Here is a 20,242-nt window from a genome sequence, read left to right as displayed (position 1 = left end):
TTTTCGAGGGAAAAGTTATTAAATTACAGTTACGCGCAGCATTGGTTTTAAAGCATGCTATTGCTGCCATCTAGTGTAAAACTGCCTACAGTGCAACACTGAAAAGCTTGTGATACTGTAAAACAAAAAAATATCAGCACAACTGCATCTAATAAAATAACAAAAGAATAAGCTAGTATTCGACTCTCTTAAATTTCATATTATGAATAATAATACAAATATATAATCAACATAGTACTTTATAAGTAAATGAATTTAACATTCTTATTTAATGGAAGGACTTTTAATTTGAAATAAAACGTGTAACGGTTTCCAGGATGTAGGTGGGTCGGTCATCTATTAAATACACAAATTGTTATATTCCGACAATATTGGATTCCGTGGCGCTGCTCTATTTTAAAACATTTACTTGTTGGTTTTTGTGCGGTCTTGTATGCAGCCTGGAGTGAATCGATGGATAAAACGTTTTGGATATTGATCGAGATTTGCGTGTTTCTGTAAAATGTAATTTGTTTGCAGAATGATTAGTTAACAGTACAGTTAGTCGTGCTCTCCACGCACACCAAGCGGTTAACATTAGGTCAGTTCAAGTCTCTTATTGGTTTGGTGCACCACTGCAAGTTAATTAGCACACGAGGCAAGATTAGTTTATCCATAGCAGGAGAGCGCGATGAGAGATTTAGGTTAATGTTATTGAGACGCCGCTCCGCTCTCAGGCTACAGATACAACAAATGAGTGAAGATAGAGCTAGTCGTCATTCAGAGCTGTTGTGACGGTGCTGTGGATGAGTAAGGCTCAAAGATGTGTCAAGTTAGTGGTAGCCTTCGTGTAAAGAAAAAACAGTGCAGGTAATGTTGGCTGATTCAGATGTGGCGGAGCAGCCCAGAGCCCTGTCATCAGTAACGTTAACTGAGCAGGTGAGTTTTATGCTTTACCATGAGCTAGGACAATGTCTGATAAGGATATGCGAGTAACTAGTTTAAACACATAGTTCTATTAACACAATTTTTGCATTCATGTGGTCAAACATTTGAAATAATGTATAAATGCAATAGTGTAAATTGTAATAGGTTATACTGTTATTGTGTTGTTGATATTCTTTTTAAAAGGATAGTTCACGCAAAATTTACATTCTGTAATAATAAAGGTCTGGAACGACTTGAGGATGCAAATAATATTTATTCATATTTTGATAATTAATATTTGGGTAAACTATCCCCTTTAAGTAAGAAGTCATAAGAGATTTGCTGCTAGTGGGTGGGGAAGTTATTTTGATGAAATATAATAAGGGCACATAAAAAAAATGATGTGAATGTATCATCCTTTATAATAAATGCTACAGTATTCCATAAAAATGTAAAATTGCCCATTTTCATTTCATGGTGGTTAAAAGTAAAGCCTACTGCTATATTTTAATGGCAGGAGTGACAGAAGGAGGCTCCCCTCTCATGGATGTCTGCGGTAAGAACTCCAATCGCACAGCCCCAGTGAGTGAGGGGGGACCCAGGAGAGCTGATGTGCCCCTATGCTCTCGGACTAATGGTTGGAGCTGGCCCCCGCACCCTTTCCAGCTTCTGGCTTGGCTGCTTTATCTCTACTTTGCTGTCACTGGCTTTGGTGTATTTGTGCCTCTTCTCCCCACACACTGGATCCCAGCTGGATATGTTGTATCCTTGTTTTAGAGTTTGTCATGTGGCCTACAAATAAGCTATTCCGTATTATTATAATTATTATAAAGGGCAGTTAACCAAGGGTTCGTTCTTCATACCTTGCTTAATACATCTGAAATGTTTTGACAGATCCCTGATTTTTTAATCGTGATAACTGATCTTTGCTAATTTGGTTCTTGAAACGAATTTGCGGATTGGATTAAGTTGTCCGAGATTACTGCGCTTTCCTGTGTTCCCTGAAGGTACTCGAAACCACGATTAGCACCGAGGCGATTGACTGGCAGCAAGAAAGAAATGTAATGACATCATATAATTAAAAAAAGCCATCTGGCAGAAAAATGAATAAACGACCAAACTGACATAAAAGTTATAATAGATGAATTAAATATGCACTGTTATTTTTATGATTCCCAATTATTTATATTCACGATTTACACCCTTTACATTTTTATGTCAATGTTGTAATTAGCAATTCATTTAATCATCTTACATTAAATCTTACATCTTCGAGACCTGTTGCTGTGACAGCAAGTCCAAGATGAGCTTTGAAGAACCAAACAGTCCAAGATCATGCCAAATCATCAACAGTCAAACCCAGCTAACTGAGTTGGCGACGTACGAAGAACGCACCCTTGTTCCCTCCCTTGGAAGTTGGAGCATATCACTGCTCTGTGTAAAATATATTCAGGCAGTCTGATCAAGTTATCAGTCTTTAATTCAGAACTCAGTGCACAGGGATTACATTTGTCTGTCACCTCTTCATGCACCTGATGGCCGTCTCCATCGACCCTGCAGATTATAATGTCCGAGCTAAGAGTTATAAAGGACCCCTGCCTGTGTTTGATCGCACCAAACATGCGCACGTCATCGAAAACTGTCACTGCTACCTCTGTGAAGTAGATGTGTAAGTACAGACATGCTGCTATCTATTTCTCTATTATTATGTGGGTATCTGTAGAAACCCTCTTCCTATATCAGATTCAATACCTTTTTGCCCCTTTCATGAATATTTTACTGCATCATTAAGCTCCAATGGGCTGTGTGTGTCACAGTGATTACCACAGGATGTTGTTTGGCATGATACAAGCCCTCTTTAGCCTCCTTAAGGCAAGACATCCCAGACGAATAGGGTGAAAAAATTGATATGACCATTCTTCCCCAGTTGTTTGATAACATTAAGAATTGTTCAGAAATTTTACATTTAAAAATTAAATTGAATTTGGCGTTACCTAATTAAATGTGCACTAATTTGCATACATTTCCAGAATGGAAATCTGAACGCTGGATTAAATATGCTCTAAAGCGATCCTGTGTGGAGTAACTTCTTGTTGACGTTCAATGTGTTGTCAAACAAAACAGAGGCTAGGTAGACCCTCCCTCCTCCCCCCCCTGTCCCTCCGTGCTTCCTGAAATGGTCAGGATTGGAAGCCCTTCTGCCGCCGGAGTTCTCGCCACCTTTTGAAGGCTTTTCCGATGTAAATCCGGGACTTTGCGCATTCCTTCTCCTTTTCCCTTTTCGTTGCAAGTTGTTCATCAGAGCGTCGTCTCTTTGGAGCCCCAAATCATTCTTCTTGGTTATTGGCTGGAGCACTGTTTATTTTGTTTCATTGTCCAGACTGCCCAAGTTTGTTTTTGTTGCCATTTGTGGAGCCTGTTACAAGTTGTTCATCAGAGCGTTGTCTCTTTGGTGGCGTGTCGGCCATATCAAAATCACATAATTCGAACTTCCCTCTTTATGCTTCTCTGTTCTACACACCCCCCTAACCCCAAACCTCCAGCCCCAAATCATTCTTGTTGGTTATTGGCTGGAGCACTGTTTATTTTGTTTCATTGTCCAGACTGCCCAAGTTTGTTTTTGTTGCCGTTTGTGGAGCTTGTGCTGACTACAGAGAGTTTTATTTTTATTTTATTTTATTTATTTATTTATTTTACAGTGTGTTCAGGGGACAGGCAGCTAGCGGATAGGGAGGAGATGTTTGCTGTATGTGACAGAAAATGTTTTGGCCTAAAAAACGTGTGACATCGCTTATAGCACCTTTAAGCCAGGTTCAAAATTGTTTCTTTTTGCTGACATAATGTAGTTAAATGTTTCTCTGTTTATCACTCCATAATGATAAAAATACTGCTAGGAAACGATTTCCACAATAATAATAATAATAATAAAAACGTTTCCACAATAAAATTTTGTAAAATCAGACAAATTATTTGCAACAAACCCCCTCAGTATAAACCTTCAGAATATGGTTTGGAAAAAAACTATAGTTTTGGAGTTTTCTGTAGAGAAAAAAAAATTTATTTTTGCCTGTAGTTTCTTGTAGTACAATAAGTGTAGTGCACACCCTCCGTTTTATTTAACCTTATTTCTTTATTAATATGGCTGCAGTAGCAATATGATAAGAACAAAGGGTGAAACCTACAACCATTGACGTCTTGTAAGTTTTAAATTGTAAATGACTAAACTGATTGCAGAACTTACTGAAGCTGACTGACTGTATAATATATTGTGTTTTATTTAACAACTGGAGTTTCTTTCAAATTAAAGTGCAATTTGACAGTAACTGACAGATAACTACTTCACATCTGACTTTCTGAGTAATTGTTCTTTTCAAGTGGTTTTCTGAGTTCACATTATACTTCATTTTATCATCTCATTGGTGTTAATTAGCGGATCCTGGTATAGGCTAGGAAGTAGGAACCGCTTATATTTGCAATGAATTATGTCCAAGTATGCAACTTTTCAAGTGACTCTTCTATTCTGTCCTGCAACATGTAAATTTGTACTTTCCAGGGGCCCTAAATCAAAACACTGTAGTGCGTGTAATAAGTGTGTGGCAAGCTTTGACCACCACTGTCGATGGCTGAACAATTGTGTGGGCAGCAGAAACTACTGGTGAGTAAATTTGGTAACACTTTAGTATGGGGAACGCATATTAACTATTAACTACAACTTTTGCCTCAATACATTTCTAATTTACTACTTATTAATAGTTAGTAAGGTACTTTTTGTAGCATTTAAGTTTAGGTATTGGGTTGGATTAAGGGCTGTAGAATAAGGTCATGCAGAATAAGGCATTAATATGTGCTTTATGAGTACTAATAAGCTGCCAATATCCTAGTAATATGCATGCTAATAAGCAACTAGTTAATAGTTAATAGCTGAACCTTAAAATAAAGTGTTACCGTAAATTTTTACTTCCTGTTCTCTGTCTGTAATTGTGTAGGTTCGTTTTCCATGTTCTGCCATTTTCATGGATCAATATTTTAGTCTTCAAGGCAGATACTGTGTCAAAATATTCAGAAAAAAAGATGTAACATTCAGATATCGCATTTTATAGTGTGTCACTATATCCAATATGCTGACATGAAGCACGTCATAATTGTGACATGTTTAATGTTTTCTCAAATAAAAGTCATAAGGCAATCATGAGATCAAGTACTGTTGCTTAGCATCACATACAAACACTCTTTTCGTCTGCAAGTTTTATTTTCCTTGGCAGATGCTTACCAATGAATCAGTGTTTTTACCCATGTCTTTTTATTAAATGACAATATGAATATATGTGCAGTCAATGTGAGTAAATTACAACTGCAATGACATCCACAAATTCACCTTTATAGACTTGTAAAATAGCATTTACTCTAATAAATAAATAATAAATATTTTTGAAGGCCTGAAAGTTAATGTTTGTTTGTATTTCTCTTTCTCTTTTTTTTTTTTTTTTTGGTGACAGGCTTTTTCTCAATAGTGTGATTTCTGCTCTCCTGGGGATTGTTTTGGTTGTAGTTATTGCTAGTTATATTTTTATAGAGTTCTTTTTGGACCCATCAAAGCTACGATCTGACAAGCACTTTCAACAGGGTAAGAGGTGTTCTGTGTTTGTATGAATGTACTAAAGTTAGTCCCACTACACTCAGATACATATGATACAGTACATTTTTACAGGTAATGTAATATTTCTATACGCACATCCAGGCTCTCATCCTCTTTATTTCTCTTTGTCTCTCTGTCGGCAGTAAGGAACGAGTCTGTGGTGTGGTTTGTGTTTCTGCCGGTGGCTCCAGTCACCACAGCAGGTCCAGCCATTCCCGCTCTAGCAGGAGTCACTATTGCTCTGGGCCTACTGTCTGCACTTTTGCTGGGCCACTTACTCTGCTTCCATGTATACCTCAGTGAGTACACTCTTCTACCTCATATATCGTTCAAAAGTTAAAGTTTTTATGTTTTTGACCATGGCTGCATTTATTCGATCGAAATACAATAAAATGGTAATGGCGAGTTCAGGCTGCGCAATTTTAAGCTGGTCGGATCACTGCACGACTATCTGGAGCAGCATTCAGTCATCGCTGTATTTACACTGCACGATGGATCGGTGACAGGAGGTTTCACATTGCGTGACTGTTCAAGAGGAAGAATTGCAGAGGAAAAAAACTCTGTATCCTTTCTGCAAACTACGGTTCACAACCAAACCACAACCGGCTAAAATCAGGCAGTGGGAACTGGCCATAATGTTGTGAAATATTAGTGGAATTTAAAATAACATGTTGTCTATTTTAATATAGTTAAAAGTTTAATTTAAAATTTAATGTATACCTGTGATGGCAAAGCTGCATTTTCAGGATCTATTATTCCATTATTAAGTGTCTCAAGGTTATTCAGAAATCATTTTTATTTGCTGATTTGCTGCTTAATAAACATTTCTTTTTATTATCAACGTTGAAAACAATAGTGCTGCTTAATATTTTTGTGAAAAGCATGATCAATAAGCAGGTTAGTATCTGCTCCATGCTAAACTATTTGTTTGGGCTCAGGCTCTTCTGTGTAAGAGACCACAGTTTGATTACCACAAAACAGTGTGGGTCTGGGTCAGTCACTGCCGTATGCTGCCTACATTCATCTCAGACAGAGCTGTGTAGCTTAGTGCCAGCCTTAGTAACCATAACAACGAAACACCACAGGCAACATCCGTTAATGTTCTGAAGCCTCACCGACAAAGACAGTCAACCTCTAATCAGTTTTGTTACTGTGATTATTCTACTTAAACATTTTCCTCTGTGGTTTGAGCACACGGAGGTAGAGCTGCATCTGGCTGAACAGAATCAAATAAACAATAGCAGGAACATAAATGTAAAAAAAAAAAAAAAAAAAACAAAGATATGCATTGAAATTATGTGCATTCTATGGAGCTTAGGTATGCATGGGTGACCTCACACTGTGTACCACAAGGGGGCATTCCTAGGTATTCAACCTGGTTCTTATATATTTATCCAACCTATTTTTGAGATCAGAAATAAACATCCACATCTATATTTTTTTTCCAGTTCTCTTTTCTACCTTTTGGCTAACTATATGAATAATATGTAGATATGTTTCCTATCCTAAATGATGATATGAACGATGTGATGTGTATGGGTGATATTCTCTGCCTCAATCTCTCCCTCTCATTCTCTTCTTCAGTGTGGAACAGACTTAGCACATATGAGTATATTGTGCGACAGCGGCATCGACAAGAGGCCAAAGATTCTAGAAAGCCTCCTACAGAAAATGAATCTGGGATTCCCAAGATTAATCTAATCAAGGTACAAAACTGACAAACATACTTTTTTCCCTCTTTTTTTTAAAGCACCGTTAACGATGATTATTTACCGTTTGATCTACTACACGCTTCTCTCAACAGATGTATTCTCCGCCTGTTGTTTTTATGTAATTATGTATTATTATTTGGTGCATGCATCAAATGCACAGGTTTAGGGAACAGAGGTATGCTGATGTTTAATTAAATGCACCCACTTTATATTAGATGGCCTTAACTATTATGCAGTAACATTTTAATTAATCATTTGATACAATGCACTTATTGTGTACATACATGTTTTTACATTGTACTTACATTTTTTAAAATACCTGCATGTAATTACGTCTGTAATTAATTTCTGTAGTTACATTTGTAATTACACAGTTGTCACTTCCCTTACACCTAACCCTACCCTTAAACTGACCCACACCACCACACCTGTCCCTAACTCTACCCGTATCCCACCTCAATATCAGCAAAGGTGTTTTTCAATACAATTTGAACACAGTAAGTACATTGCACTTATTTTTTGATGTAAGTACATAGTACTGAAGGCCACCTAATATAAAGTGGGGCCAATTAAATTAATTCTATACTAAAGCATTTTTTTTGGGGATAGCCTGTTAGTTTTTTTGTTGCCTTTTTTATTATGTAATTGATCCATTAAAAAGTTTGGGGACAGTAAGTACTTTTTTCAGCAAGGATGAATTAAATTGAACTGAAGTGACCATAAAGATTTATATTGTTACAAAAAAATCCTGAAAAGGAATCCTAAAAAAATTGTATAATGGCTTCAGCAAAAATATTAAATAGCACAACTTTTTTAAACATTGATAATAATAAGATAATGTTTCTGGAACACCAAATCAGCATACTACTATAATAGTAATTCACTATTGCATATATATATATATATATATATATATATATATATATATATATATATATATATATATATATATATATATATATATATATATATATATATTAAAATTGTGTATAAATATATATATATTTTTAATTTCAACCATTGCAGTCTGCCAGTCATAATGCATGTGAATGGATAGCAACTCTATGAGAGTAAAAAAAAACATGCTTATATATATATATATATATATTAGGGCTGGGCAAGTTAACGCATTAATTTATTAACACAGACAATTATTTTATCGCGCATTAACGTAGTTATTTATTATTATATTGAAAGGCTGTTGCTCACTGCCTCTGAATACAGACAAGCATTGGTCACAGGAGAATACAGTGCTGTCTGTAGCCTAAGCCATGGCTTGACATTCTTTGTCTGGGACAAATAAAATATTAAAATAATATTAAAATAAGCGCGAGAATGATTCAGATTTTTTTGTTGTTTTTATTATATTCCATGTAAACAGCAATTGATGAGTGTATCTCTGCCTCTGGTACGCTAACAAGTCGCGCTGAGGCTTGCTGCCTGTCTCTTTGTGAGAGACATTCGTGGAGAAATCAAAACAAGCGAGCAGCAATATAAACTCACCGAAGAAACATACTGGGGTAAAACTCTATTTTTTTATTATTATTTTTTTGTAGTTGTCGATATTTAGGATTTATGATATTTTTAATAACACATGTCGACTTTGCAATTGTGAATTGTGTAGCATGAATGGTGTAGCCTAGTTCAATAAACAAGTAGCCTAATTAATATTAAGTTGCTTGCATTTTAGATCCAAACAACCTTTTTTGTTCCATTTCACTCATGATTTCACAACGAAAATAGTTCCAAAAGAAAGCAACACTCACCTCAGTGTTTTGTTAATAAATGATTCAGCGTTTTGAATGAATCATTTGAATAAACGACTCAATGACTCACTTATGAAGACGATCACTTGCTGCCCCCTATTGGCGGTTATGTTTAAAAGTATGATTGCATGTTTTATTTAGAACATCAATCTTATAACATTATTTATTTTAGCTGTATTTTTTTACTACTAATAGTTTTTACTATTATAAATGAATTTATTAATCAAATGTAAGAATTTAACATGAAAGATGATGCATACATTTAATAATATTAAAAAAAAATGGCCTTTATAAAATTAAATAACGCCCTGGGGAGAATATCACAAATATGCAGATTTAAGTCAGCCTATGTAAAAGCTGACAAAACACTGATGAGAATATTACTACAGAATCCAAGATGTATACCAGCAATTTAATTTATTTTGATTAAATTAATGTTTAATGTTTATATATGATTGCGGCAGTTTGACCTTACTAGATGGAAGTAATGACGGGTGGGAACACTATATGAGATTTGTTTGGATATGAGATAAAAAATAAAATAAAAAACATAAATACTATTCATTTTCTCTCACACAAACTGATCGGTTCGTGTCTTAAGACATCAATGTGTTGTCACGAGCAGCAGGGTTTATGTCCATGTTGTCTAAGCATATTTTTTTTTTTACTCATAGAGTTGTTACCTATTCACATGCATTATAACTTTCAGACTGCAACGGTTGAAGTTAAAAATCTTAATTCATGTTCTACTGAAGAAACAAAGACACCTACATCTTGGATGCATTGGAAGTGAGCAGATAAGCATCACATTTTCATTTTTGGGTGAACTATCCCTTTAAATAACATAGTGGTTTAGTTTTCCCTGTAGGCTTGTATACTGACTTTGAATACTGAAAACAGAGCTGCGTTGTCCACATATGTAATCATCAGGGCGGATAGCTCATGGCAACCTAATTGTTGTAACAACCAGGTTGTTAAAACAACCTAGTGTGGGGACGAAATCATCTGCACAGTTGCTTCTCAGAGCAATTAACACATTCCCAGGAAAACTACTCCACCATGCTACTGCCAAATCCTCACAGGGGCGGCACATTGAGCTCACACTGAACTATAGGAAATGAGCGCACACCATGAGTTCACTTCCTGCCAGAACACATGATGTGTGTTCTGAGGACAGTGTGATTCTGCCCTGATAGACATTAGTACTGTACTTTAAATATAACACTGTAAGCAGGCATGACCATAACATGTTGCTCTTTGACTATACAACTCTATTTTCTCTATATTGGAATTTATGTACTGCTCCAGGGGCTTGATTAATTGTAATAATTTTTATAATACTCTATATGCATATGTTACACAACCATTCAAACGTTTTTTTTTCTTTTTTTTCTTCTTTTTTTTTCTTCAAATTAAGACTTTTATGTTTGACTTTTTCATGACTTATGTTTTAAGTATGCAATAAACTTATAAATACATCACTTTTGATACATTTTTGCAACAAAAAAATATATATTTCAAATAATGCGGCTCTTTTGAACTTTATATATAACTTGAATATAGCTTTTTACAATTCTAAATCTATGCCCTTTTGCAAAAATCTCTTACTTAGACAGACTGGGTTTGTAGTATGTGTGCTTTCCAGAAGGGTTATGCAAGGTGACCCCAGCCTTAACTGAGAAATGTGCATGTAACTTCACTGTTCCTCAAGAACTGTTTGCGTTGGCGTGTTATGTAAATTGTTGTGTAGGGCAGGGCTGCATTTCTGTAATCATGCATGTTGCCACATACACAAGAACACGTGCCATCGGTATCCCACACTCATAAGGCATCACATATTCTTAGATTCTACACTCCTGTTCTCAAAATGAATTAAAAAATAAATAAATAAAAGCATACCTTAAGCCAATGTACCTATTGTTGTGGATTTATTAGATGTGAGATTGTTGATATAATAAATTACAAAAAAGGTGGCAATGGATTCAGCTAGTTTGAGCAAATCTAGGTAAATGTTTATATATATATATCCATTGCCACCTTTTTTTAAAAATTATATCAACAATCTCACATCTAATAAATCCACAACAATTATGTTGTGCATCATAGTATTAGAGTGCATTGAAGGTCATTCATTATCTAATTTGGATCTTAATCATATGATGTTGTTTTTACTGTAAGAACGAATGTTTCATGTAAGACAACTATTTCTTTTCAAAGCAATAGTTAAGTGTCTTTGTCTTTGCTGCAGCAGCAGGTCAGTTATAGCGGGACGCTCGGCTACACCAACCCTGAGATGGAGGTAGAGAATCCAACCGCCATGTGCTCCCAAGAAGGAACCGTGTAAGTTTTTGCAGCTAGATGAATAAAATGTGATAACCTACTTAAAAAATATCACCTAAATGTTTAACCTAAAAATCTAGCTTTGTGAAATACTATTGACTTTGGCTGGTGAGACTTACACTAAAATAAAACTAATGACATTAGTGACTAAGAGCTAATGTGTGCACTACCGTTCAAACGTTTGGGGTCATTTATTTATTTAAAGTGCTTCCATGTGGTTTTATTAAAGCATTCATCAGAAAGAACACATTAAGTTGTTTAAAAGTGAAGTAAAAGACATTTACATTGTTACAATTTTTTTTTTTTTTTTTTATAAATGCTGTTCTTTTAAACTTTCAGATCAACAAATAATCATAAAATATCACTTTTTCTTCAAGAATTAAGCAGCACAATTAAATGTTTATTGAGCAGCAAATCAATCGGCATATTAGAATGATTTCTGAAGTATCATGTGACACTAAGACTCAAGTAATAATGCTGAAAATTCAGCTTTGCCGTCACAAGAATAAATTACATTTTAAAATCTATTAAAATTATAAGTGTAATCATATTTCACAACATTATATTTTTTTAGCCCATTTGATCAAATAAATACAGCCTTTGTGATCATTAGAAACTTCCAAACTTTTGAACAGACATGTATATTATGAGACAAGTGTTAAAATGTGGCCAAACAACAAGTGAGTAAATTTCACTGACGTCACTAAACACTGTGAAGAAATGATTGAACAGAAAAATAGTCTCATGTTCACACAAGACTTGGCTTTCTATCCTCTTTACTCCTGCCCGTATTAATGTCTAGAGTCCAGCCAAATCTGCGTTACTCTGCACATTTTCTTCTAATAGTGGCTTAAGGGGATGATTGATTCCCATAACAGTGAAAAGAGAAATAATCTCATTTATTTTATTTGCCAATTATGGTATCATGTCCGTCCTCTGAGAACTCAGCTGGAAGAGAATGAAGGATATTAATGCTTTTGTGGAGCAGTTAAAATGCGAGCTAGAGGATTAGTTGCAGATTAAAGAATTTTTACTTATTTGTTTTTTATATCTGGATGGACTAATCCATTAGTTCCCTATACAATGATCATTATTTTGCTAAGCTTTTATTTTATTTTTATTTTTTTATTGAGAAAACTGTGAACCGTGTGTTTGTGAAATATTAAATTCATCATGCTTCTCTGGACCAGTTCTGCAGAAGCCGTTACTGTAATCGGTTTTGCTCATGTCAAATTGCGTAATAAGAAACTCCAATATTTCATAATGCTACTGTAATTATATTGTTGTCATAGTGGCAAAATTGTTTCCAATGACATTTTAAATTCCAGGTTATTACGGTATACATTAAAGGCTTCACAGTTAAATTGTAATATCTCTTCAGTGACAATTATTGAGACTATAACAGTCTGTTCAATAAAAATTATTGCTAATAAAGCTCAGAGCTTAAACTGTATATAATATAAAATGCATTACACTGTTGACATTTAATGGTGCTCTGAGCCATGAAGTTATTGATACATCTATTCTGATGTGAAAACCTTGTTAGCTGGAGTGTCTGGAAAATAGGTAGCAGGAACAATGACATAGAGTTTAAAAAAAGGGTGGAAATGTGATTGCATGTGAACGTCAGCCAACAGTGGCAAAGCAGTACTGTGATCTTAAAGGCCGACAGTCATTCTGAGTGATCCCTGATTCCATAGAATTTGAAACTGGTTTTGTCTTTGGCTCTTTCCACTTTTAGCAATAATAATAAATCATAATAGGGAAAAGTGGACCTGTAGTCTTTTGAAGACATTGTATGTGGTATAACAACTGAAGTAATAAAAGTCACTGTACAAATGTTGTTTGTGTACAATAGATTTGAGTAATGTGCGTCTCTCTCTGCAGGCGTTACGGCAACGGTCGGGTCAGAAGCTCGTCTGAGCACATGGGCGAAGAAGAGCTCCTCCCTGCTGTCTTAACTGAGCATAAAGCATCACTTCACCCACACAAACATGCACAGGTGTGATACGCCATAACCACCAGACACACACAAAATTGTTATATTAATTTCAGGGTGTGATAATTACACAACCAATGGTCAATTTATTTTCATAGAAAAAAAAGAGGAAAGTGCGCAAACTTGCAGCTGAGGTAAACAGTGACAGGTCCATTGACACCAGCACCAACAGAGACATGCCAAAGACTCCTACTGAGCAGGGTAAGAGAAACATACACAATCAGCTGCTGACTGTAATATTTCAATTATTTATATGACCGTTCAAAAGTTTGGGGTCGGTATCATATCATTAGGTTTTTTTTTTAAAGAAGTCTCTTATGCTCACCTGGGGTGAAAGTTCAGAAGAATTGCATTTATTTGAAATGGACATGTTTTGTAACCTGGGGCCCTATTTTAACGATCTGAGCGCATGGACTGAAGTGCATGGTGCAGGTCCGCTTTTTGCTAGTTTAACAACGGAAAAGCGGTCTGCGCACCAGGCGCATATTCTCTTAAAGAGTCATGGGTCTCCAAAGGGCAATCCTTTAATTTTTTTATATTTAAAAATGTTTGTGTGCTGCTGCGCGTCCCTGTGTGTGTAACAGGTGTACGCACGTTGTGCACCAGCCTATTACCATCGCACATTACTAACACGCCCTTTAAATAACACAAAAAACATTGTGCTGTTGAATTTAGACCAGGTTTTTGTTTGATCAATGGTCCAGTCTATTTCGGTTGCCTCAAAATAGCAACGCGCCAACAGCACGCCTGAACACACCTAGTTTTTAGACTAGCACACCCAAGGGCGAACAGTTTCGAGTGCATTTTGCTGGCGTGATGCAAATGATGGCGTCGGGCTGAAACTAGCAAAAAACACTTGCGATGCGCCTGACATTGCATTGCGCCAGGTGTATGATAGGGCCCAATGTCTTTGTTGTCACTTAATTCATTTATTTCATCTGCTGAATAAAAGTATTATTAATTAAAAAGTATTAATTTCTGTAAAAATGTCTTTAAAATCTACTTGCCCTAAACTTTTGAACTGTATTGTACATTTACTCATTTAGCAAACAGTTCTCTCTAAAGCAACTTATAAATGAGGAATACAACAAAGTGATTCTTCCTTGGACACATGTCAGAATAGAGAGGAGAATAAGAAATGGTAAAAGTGGTGAAGGTTTAGGAAAGTTTAGTCGGGATTGATATAGCTAAAACATGAATTTTATACGTGTTTATTATGCAATTATTAAATCATACAGGGCTCCAGACAAAAAATCAATTAAGGAGCCATTGGCTCCTATAAGGGAAAAAATAGATGCCAGTTTTTTTTAAGTGCAGCAAAAAAAATTTATGGGTTTTAATTTTGTCATGTGTTGTCACGTCTGCCTTACTTATACAGCATCAGCATTTTCATCCATCTTGTGGATGTCATGGGAACTAAGATTCACTTAAAGCAAGAACTGAGTTGCTTTTCCAACCTGAGAACTACATGCAGTCACAAAGAATCATTCTTTACACTGAATCTGAACCAATGTCGCAGACCATAATAATGTCAGCATCACTTGGCCAAGGAGTATATTTTGACAGACAAATAGTTTTGATACATTTTGTGAAAGGCAGCTCTTCACATGCAATTATATGGGCGGTTATATACAGAGTTATATATAAGTTAATACAGAGAAAAAAATAGTTTGCCGTGGTAATCTTTAATCAAAATCCGAAAAGTAATGTCCGGTCTGGAATGGCGTTCCCTTTCCGATGACGGCAGTTTGACAGCTTGGGTTTAAATGTCTTTACCCACTCCCCTCCAACCGTTAGTCTGCAATGAGTGAGATGGAGAGGAGGAACACTCAGGTAAAACCCTTGGTGTATGTAGTGCATGATATTGTGATATGCACTGTATATATTTAGCAAAATGCTTTTTTTCTATAGCTATTTTTCTAGCTGACTAACTAGTTTATGAACATCGAATGTCTTATCTGAGGTAAACTTGAAATCAAATAAAGCTCTTTCCAAGGTCAAAATGCTTATTGAGTGATCTGTTAAGCCACATTATAGAGTGGCAACACCACAGTTATTGCTTGTATTTCATAATAAAATAAACAAACACATTATAAAGGTGACAATTAATTTCAAATCTTACCTCAATTTAGCCTAGAAATCTAGACGCACCCTAGCGGCAGCAAATTTAATTTGCCCGCAAGTGTGGTCTAGCAACTCTCAATTCCTATCTGAGCTGTATTCCTCAGAATCTGGACGGCCCAATCACATCGTGTACGTGTAGGTAGGCTATAGAGTCGGCGGGCGGGGCCATAATGACGACGGCCGAGTTGCGTTTGCATGCTTCTAGTAACACAGTCTTCTAGTAAACACAGAAACTGGCGAACGGCGGCGGTCTTTCGAATCAGCTCTGCCCGCGCCTCCGGAAGACTTGGAGTTAAGCTTTCCTCTGAGAAAAGAACAAAGAGCGGCACTGAAGTCATTCTTAAAAAGGGAAGATGTGTTCGGAGTTTAGCCGACCGGATACGGCGAATGTTTAATCAGTCAGCGAGCTCCCCTTCACCGTCGTTGCTCCGGTTGGTGTACCGCTATCCTATCGCGTGCAGAGGGAGTTTGAAAGACAACCGTTTATCCCGCCCCTCGGACTGAGCCCTGTCTATGGTGAGTTTCCAGACCAAACATCTTGATGTGGGTCTGGCTTGTCAGGCCAACCTCGATTATGACTGCGCTACAAACAATATGAAGTTCAGGCAGTAACAGAAAACACTAAAGATCAAAAGATACGGAGAATAAGAATCCATATCAGTATCAATAAAAAAACGAGAATTGTTAATGATTATTTAGTATCCACACAGCTGACCTGTTTATCTGTTATAGTTTAGTAACTTGGATGTTTATTCGTTCACACATCTCCATCACTTTCTATCTCTCTCATGCTGGCACAATTGTCAGTGCTTTTGCTCGATAGAGACGAGAGATATTTTTTTGTTCCGACACAGAAAGCTGATCCTCGCTTTCTCCGTTTGTATTTTGGCGCTCGAACAAAGTAATTTTTTTTTTCCACTGCAACTTTGCTGCAACCGTGTTAGTCGCAGTCTGGAGCCCTGCAGGGCATATGTTTAATATATTAAAATGTTATAGTAATTTATATATTAACATTTTCTAGTAACTAGTTTTTATCCACAAATACAGATAAAATGTACAATGTACTACATATTAGCAGCATATCACATATTCAACATCAAGACTAAGATAGAAAGTTGACTAATCCTAAGTGCGTCACTGGTTTAGGAGATTAGTAAGTTATGGAAGACGTTGCTATGTTATAATATTAAATAGCTTGGTAGATCTGCATCACTGAACAACACCCTGTTTGCTTTAGATGGGAGTATTGTACTAAGATAAAACTATAATATGAATGTTGAAACCTGCTTACAAACTGATGTATAACTTTATTTTAGCTTCCAGTGCATTGTTCAGTTGTATTTACAGTGTTTGAATAGTTCTGTGGCCTTAAATGGCCTTTGTGCCTTGTTCAAATGTTTGATGTAGTGTTTATTGAAGCCTAATTCTGACCTATAAATAATGATTTAATAATGATATAAACATAATAATAATAAAAATAATACCTTTTATTTAAAGGCGCCTTTCAGCACACTCAAGGACACCGTAAAAACAAGATGTAAAATAAACAAGATATAAAATATGAAGCAAACAAGATACAACTTACATGTCAATCAATCATATCATTAAAAGCTAATATAAACAGATGTTTTTATTTAAATTTTTTAAATTGGGAAATTGAATCCAACTGTCGAATGTGTAATGGGAAAGAGTTCCATAACTTCGGAGCTGCGCAACTAAAAGCCCTACCACCAAGAGATCTCATCCTGAAATTTGGAACAGACAATAGTTCTGCCTTAGATGATCTCAGAGAGCGAACAGGAGTATACAGATAAAGAAGTTCCGATATTTATGACTTAATTGACATAAAGTTACAACAGTACAAATTATGACAGCCAAGATTATATTATCATAATTTGACTTTTTGAGAACTTTTCATGTGATAATTATATCACAAACATTTTATGTCATGGTAAATAATTGAATCATTATGATTTATATCATAATTATGACACTCATGTCATAAGTTATTTTTATGTCATGATTATGATTTACCAAAGCTTGTATTTTTATGTGTGGAAATGGGCTTCAATAAATAAGATGTTTTGCCACTTAGTGTAGAATGTAGTTTCCTATTCTTTCTAAAATGGCCTTTAATTGAATAGATTAGGTAATAATTGTAGCAAACGCTAATTTTTCATTCTTCAAAAAAATCTATATGTTGTTCAGTGATCTTAATATTTTTGAAACAGTGTGTGAGTAGTTACCTTTTGTGATTTGTGTCTGTGCTTCACAATGAATAGAGTCCTCTGTAGCTGCCGCCACTGTGTCCTCCTCTCTTGGTCAACGCTTACCCTTCCCAGCATTTCCACTGCGGGCCTCCCTCCCCCCTCTTGCGCCCGTACAAGCCGCTGGCCCCCCTGCTGAGTATCATTCTGACTCCGCAGAATCTCTGGAGGAGATCCCTGTAGCAATGGCCCGGCTTGGCAGCGCAGCCCTGGCCGGAGCTCCGAACCCCAACTGTGCTGCTGCTGCTGTTTCTGCCACCAGCTATTCCTCTTCTCTCCAGTGTGCTTTGCCTTCCTCAGCAGCCAGACAAGCTTTACCCTCCCCTCAGCCCAGGACCAAGAGGAAAGCTGCCGTTCGTAAAGCTGCAGAGCAAAGGTTTGAGATGCTGTCCCATAATCCATCTATGTTCGTGAGTCATGGAAGCAGGGAGCCTGCCATGCCCCAAGAGGGCATTATCACAGATGAAAGTCCCCGTGTGACGAAACGCAAACAGACAGGTAAAAAGAGAAATATGGAGGACACAACACCCAACTCCAGATTAGGAGAGACGCATCACTACTAGTCAGGACTCATCGACACTTGGTCGGTCTTGTTTTTCTATTTAAAATGGTACGGGCAGATAAAAACTGATGTAGCACTCAGAACCTGATGCAACCTATGCAAACACCACTGAATGTCAGCAATATGGATCTTGTTGTCTGACCTTTTGCTGGACAAAACATCTAATGCTGGTTGTCATTGGTCAGTGTTATTTGGTCATTCTAAACGCCTCATATTAAATAAAGTTGCAATATGATCAAAATCACTTACACAAATATTTATTCTTGAAATTGTCGTAAAAGTTATGGATTAAAGCCTTGGATGTGTGCCCTCAACTTATTAATGCATCTTTTGAGGAAACCAAGACACTATACATTTATTTAGCCTTTTATCATTTCCAGTACATTTCACTATGACTTTGCTGTAGCGTTGCACAAACATGTTTTTTATAAATACTTCATGCAGTGCTGCCATTATTTACTATTTATTTATACATGTTAAATGCCAAAGTTTTAGGTTTCTGTGATGAAACACGCATGACCACTGATTTTCATTTTCAGGGTTTATAAGTCTATGTGTACATTTTATTGTATATTAAGTTACCGTATTTTTAAATTGTTATTAATTATTTTATTGCATTTACTTTTTATTGTTTTTATAAGCTTTATATATGTCTGGTTGTTTGAATCCAATCCAGTTGTTTGAGTGAACTTGAGTTATGCACTACAGAGTGTACTTCTAGTGGTATTTGAATCTAATGTCATGAATGTTTTCTGTTATAACACCTTTAGTACTTACTCAAGTGCTTTAGTCACTTTCTAAATGAACATCTTATATATTGCAGTGCCACTTGATGTCGGCCCTTATGAGTGTAATCCACTCCCTCCATCTCAAATGCTGCTCAAACAACCCACTTACACATTAATGTTCAATCTGTGAATGGAAACATTCTTTGCACATGATGTTTCGGGTAGAGGGAGTGGCTGAATGATGGCCTGATGGGGAAGCAATATGTTTTTTTTGTTTTTTTTTTTAAATTTCACAATAAATCAATTTCTTTTTAACTGTTTTCCTAGACACTTGTTTAGCGTTATCAATGGTTTGAATGTCATCTGTTATTTTCATTTATTTACATGTTATTATAGCAACGTTTTTATATATATATATATATATATATATATATATATATATATATATATAATTTGAATATTAGGATTAATAAAGGGGTTTAAATCTAGTCACTCATTCTTTAAAGAAGACAATGAATAAACAGGTAATGACTCTCAGACTCAGGCTATGTTTCTTTGGAAAATAATACTAGTTTACTGCGTTCCATTTAAATATTTGAAATAGAAGTATGCTTTAAGATACTGTTTTCTCAAAGGTCAAGAAGTGAATTGTGTGGCTACTGTATCCCACAGTGCATTCCACACACTGTGCCGTGTATTGCACTGGCATGTGTTAAGTTTGCAAATAGTGTGCAGTATACACTGCAGAATTAGTATTTGTAGCCCGATACTATGCCATGCTGAACATAGCCTGAGTTATTGTTATTACTGTACCGTTTACCTTTTTGACCTCAATCTTTTGACCTCATCTACTCCTCAATAAAAACTGCACATGTAGCGTTGCATGATTGTTGCCTCGGTTGTATGTGTCATGAATCAATAATAGACATTTTTTCAAGAGGACATTTCTTTTTTTAAAGGTGCGGTATGTAGGATTGACAGATAGTGGATGAAAAAGGTACTGCAGTCCAAATTCAAAATATTAGAGAGCATTGTTTCCCCCACCCCCTTCGTCCTCAGATTCGATACTCAGCTTGCCAGCAAAGATAAAGCGGAATTGAATATGAAAGCTGCACTCTACGTTGATTTATCTGCATTTTAATGCACACTCGTTCATAGAGATTTTTAGATGAATGCTGAGGCTTTTTAGGTATGGTAGCATC

The 20,242-nt window shown here is 36.0% G+C and overlaps 1 protein-coding gene across 2 annotated transcripts; it reads left to right on the top strand.

The window, feature by feature from the left end:
* Positions 1-313: 313 nt before the first annotated feature.
* On the top strand, positions 314-19,366 carry zdhhc1 (zinc finger DHHC-type containing 1). Of its 2 annotated transcripts, none has more exons than XM_067440321.1 (11): positions 314-918; positions 1,424-1,668; positions 2,400-2,575; positions 4,460-4,561; positions 5,403-5,530; positions 5,686-5,841; positions 7,127-7,248; positions 11,272-11,360; positions 13,248-13,362; positions 13,458-13,560; positions 17,766-19,366. In XM_067440321.1, exons 2-11 carry the CDS (start codon positions 1,450-1,452, stop codon positions 18,311-18,313), a joined length of 1,758 nt encoding a protein of 585 aa, XP_067296422.1. In that variant the 5' UTR covers positions 314-918; positions 1,424-1,449; the 3' UTR covers positions 18,314-19,366. The 2 variants fall into 2 exon arrangements, with proteins under 2 accessions (XP_067296422.1, XP_067296415.1); XM_067440314.1 differs by having other exon boundaries at positions 11,269-11,360.
* The last annotated feature ends 876 nt before the right edge of the window (positions 19,367-20,242 follow it).

This window comes from Pseudorasbora parva, chromosome 1, assembly GCF_024679245.1.
Source record: "Pseudorasbora parva isolate DD20220531a chromosome 1, ASM2467924v1, whole genome shotgun sequence".
NCBI classification, from domain to species: domain Eukaryota; kingdom Metazoa; phylum Chordata; class Actinopteri; order Cypriniformes; family Gobionidae; genus Pseudorasbora; species Pseudorasbora parva.
The sequence above is the reverse complement of the archived record's forward strand: the minus strand, read 5'-3'. Positions and strand labels throughout refer to the sequence as shown.

Excerpts from the sequence above, each read along its gene's own strand:
- zdhhc1 (XM_067440314.1), top strand. The coding sequence starts at position 1,450 with ATGGATGTCTGCGGTAAGAACTCCAATCGCACAGCCCCAGTGAGTGAG. Across the intron at positions 5,531-5,685 it reads TGACAAGCACTTTCAACAGG|TAAGGAACGAGTCTGTGGTG; the intron begins GTAAGAGGTGTT and ends CTCTGTCGGCAG. Across the intron at positions 13,561-17,765 it reads AAAGACTCCTACTGAGCAGG|AGTCCTCTGTAGCTGCCGCC; the intron begins GTAAGAGAAACA and ends CACAATGAATAG.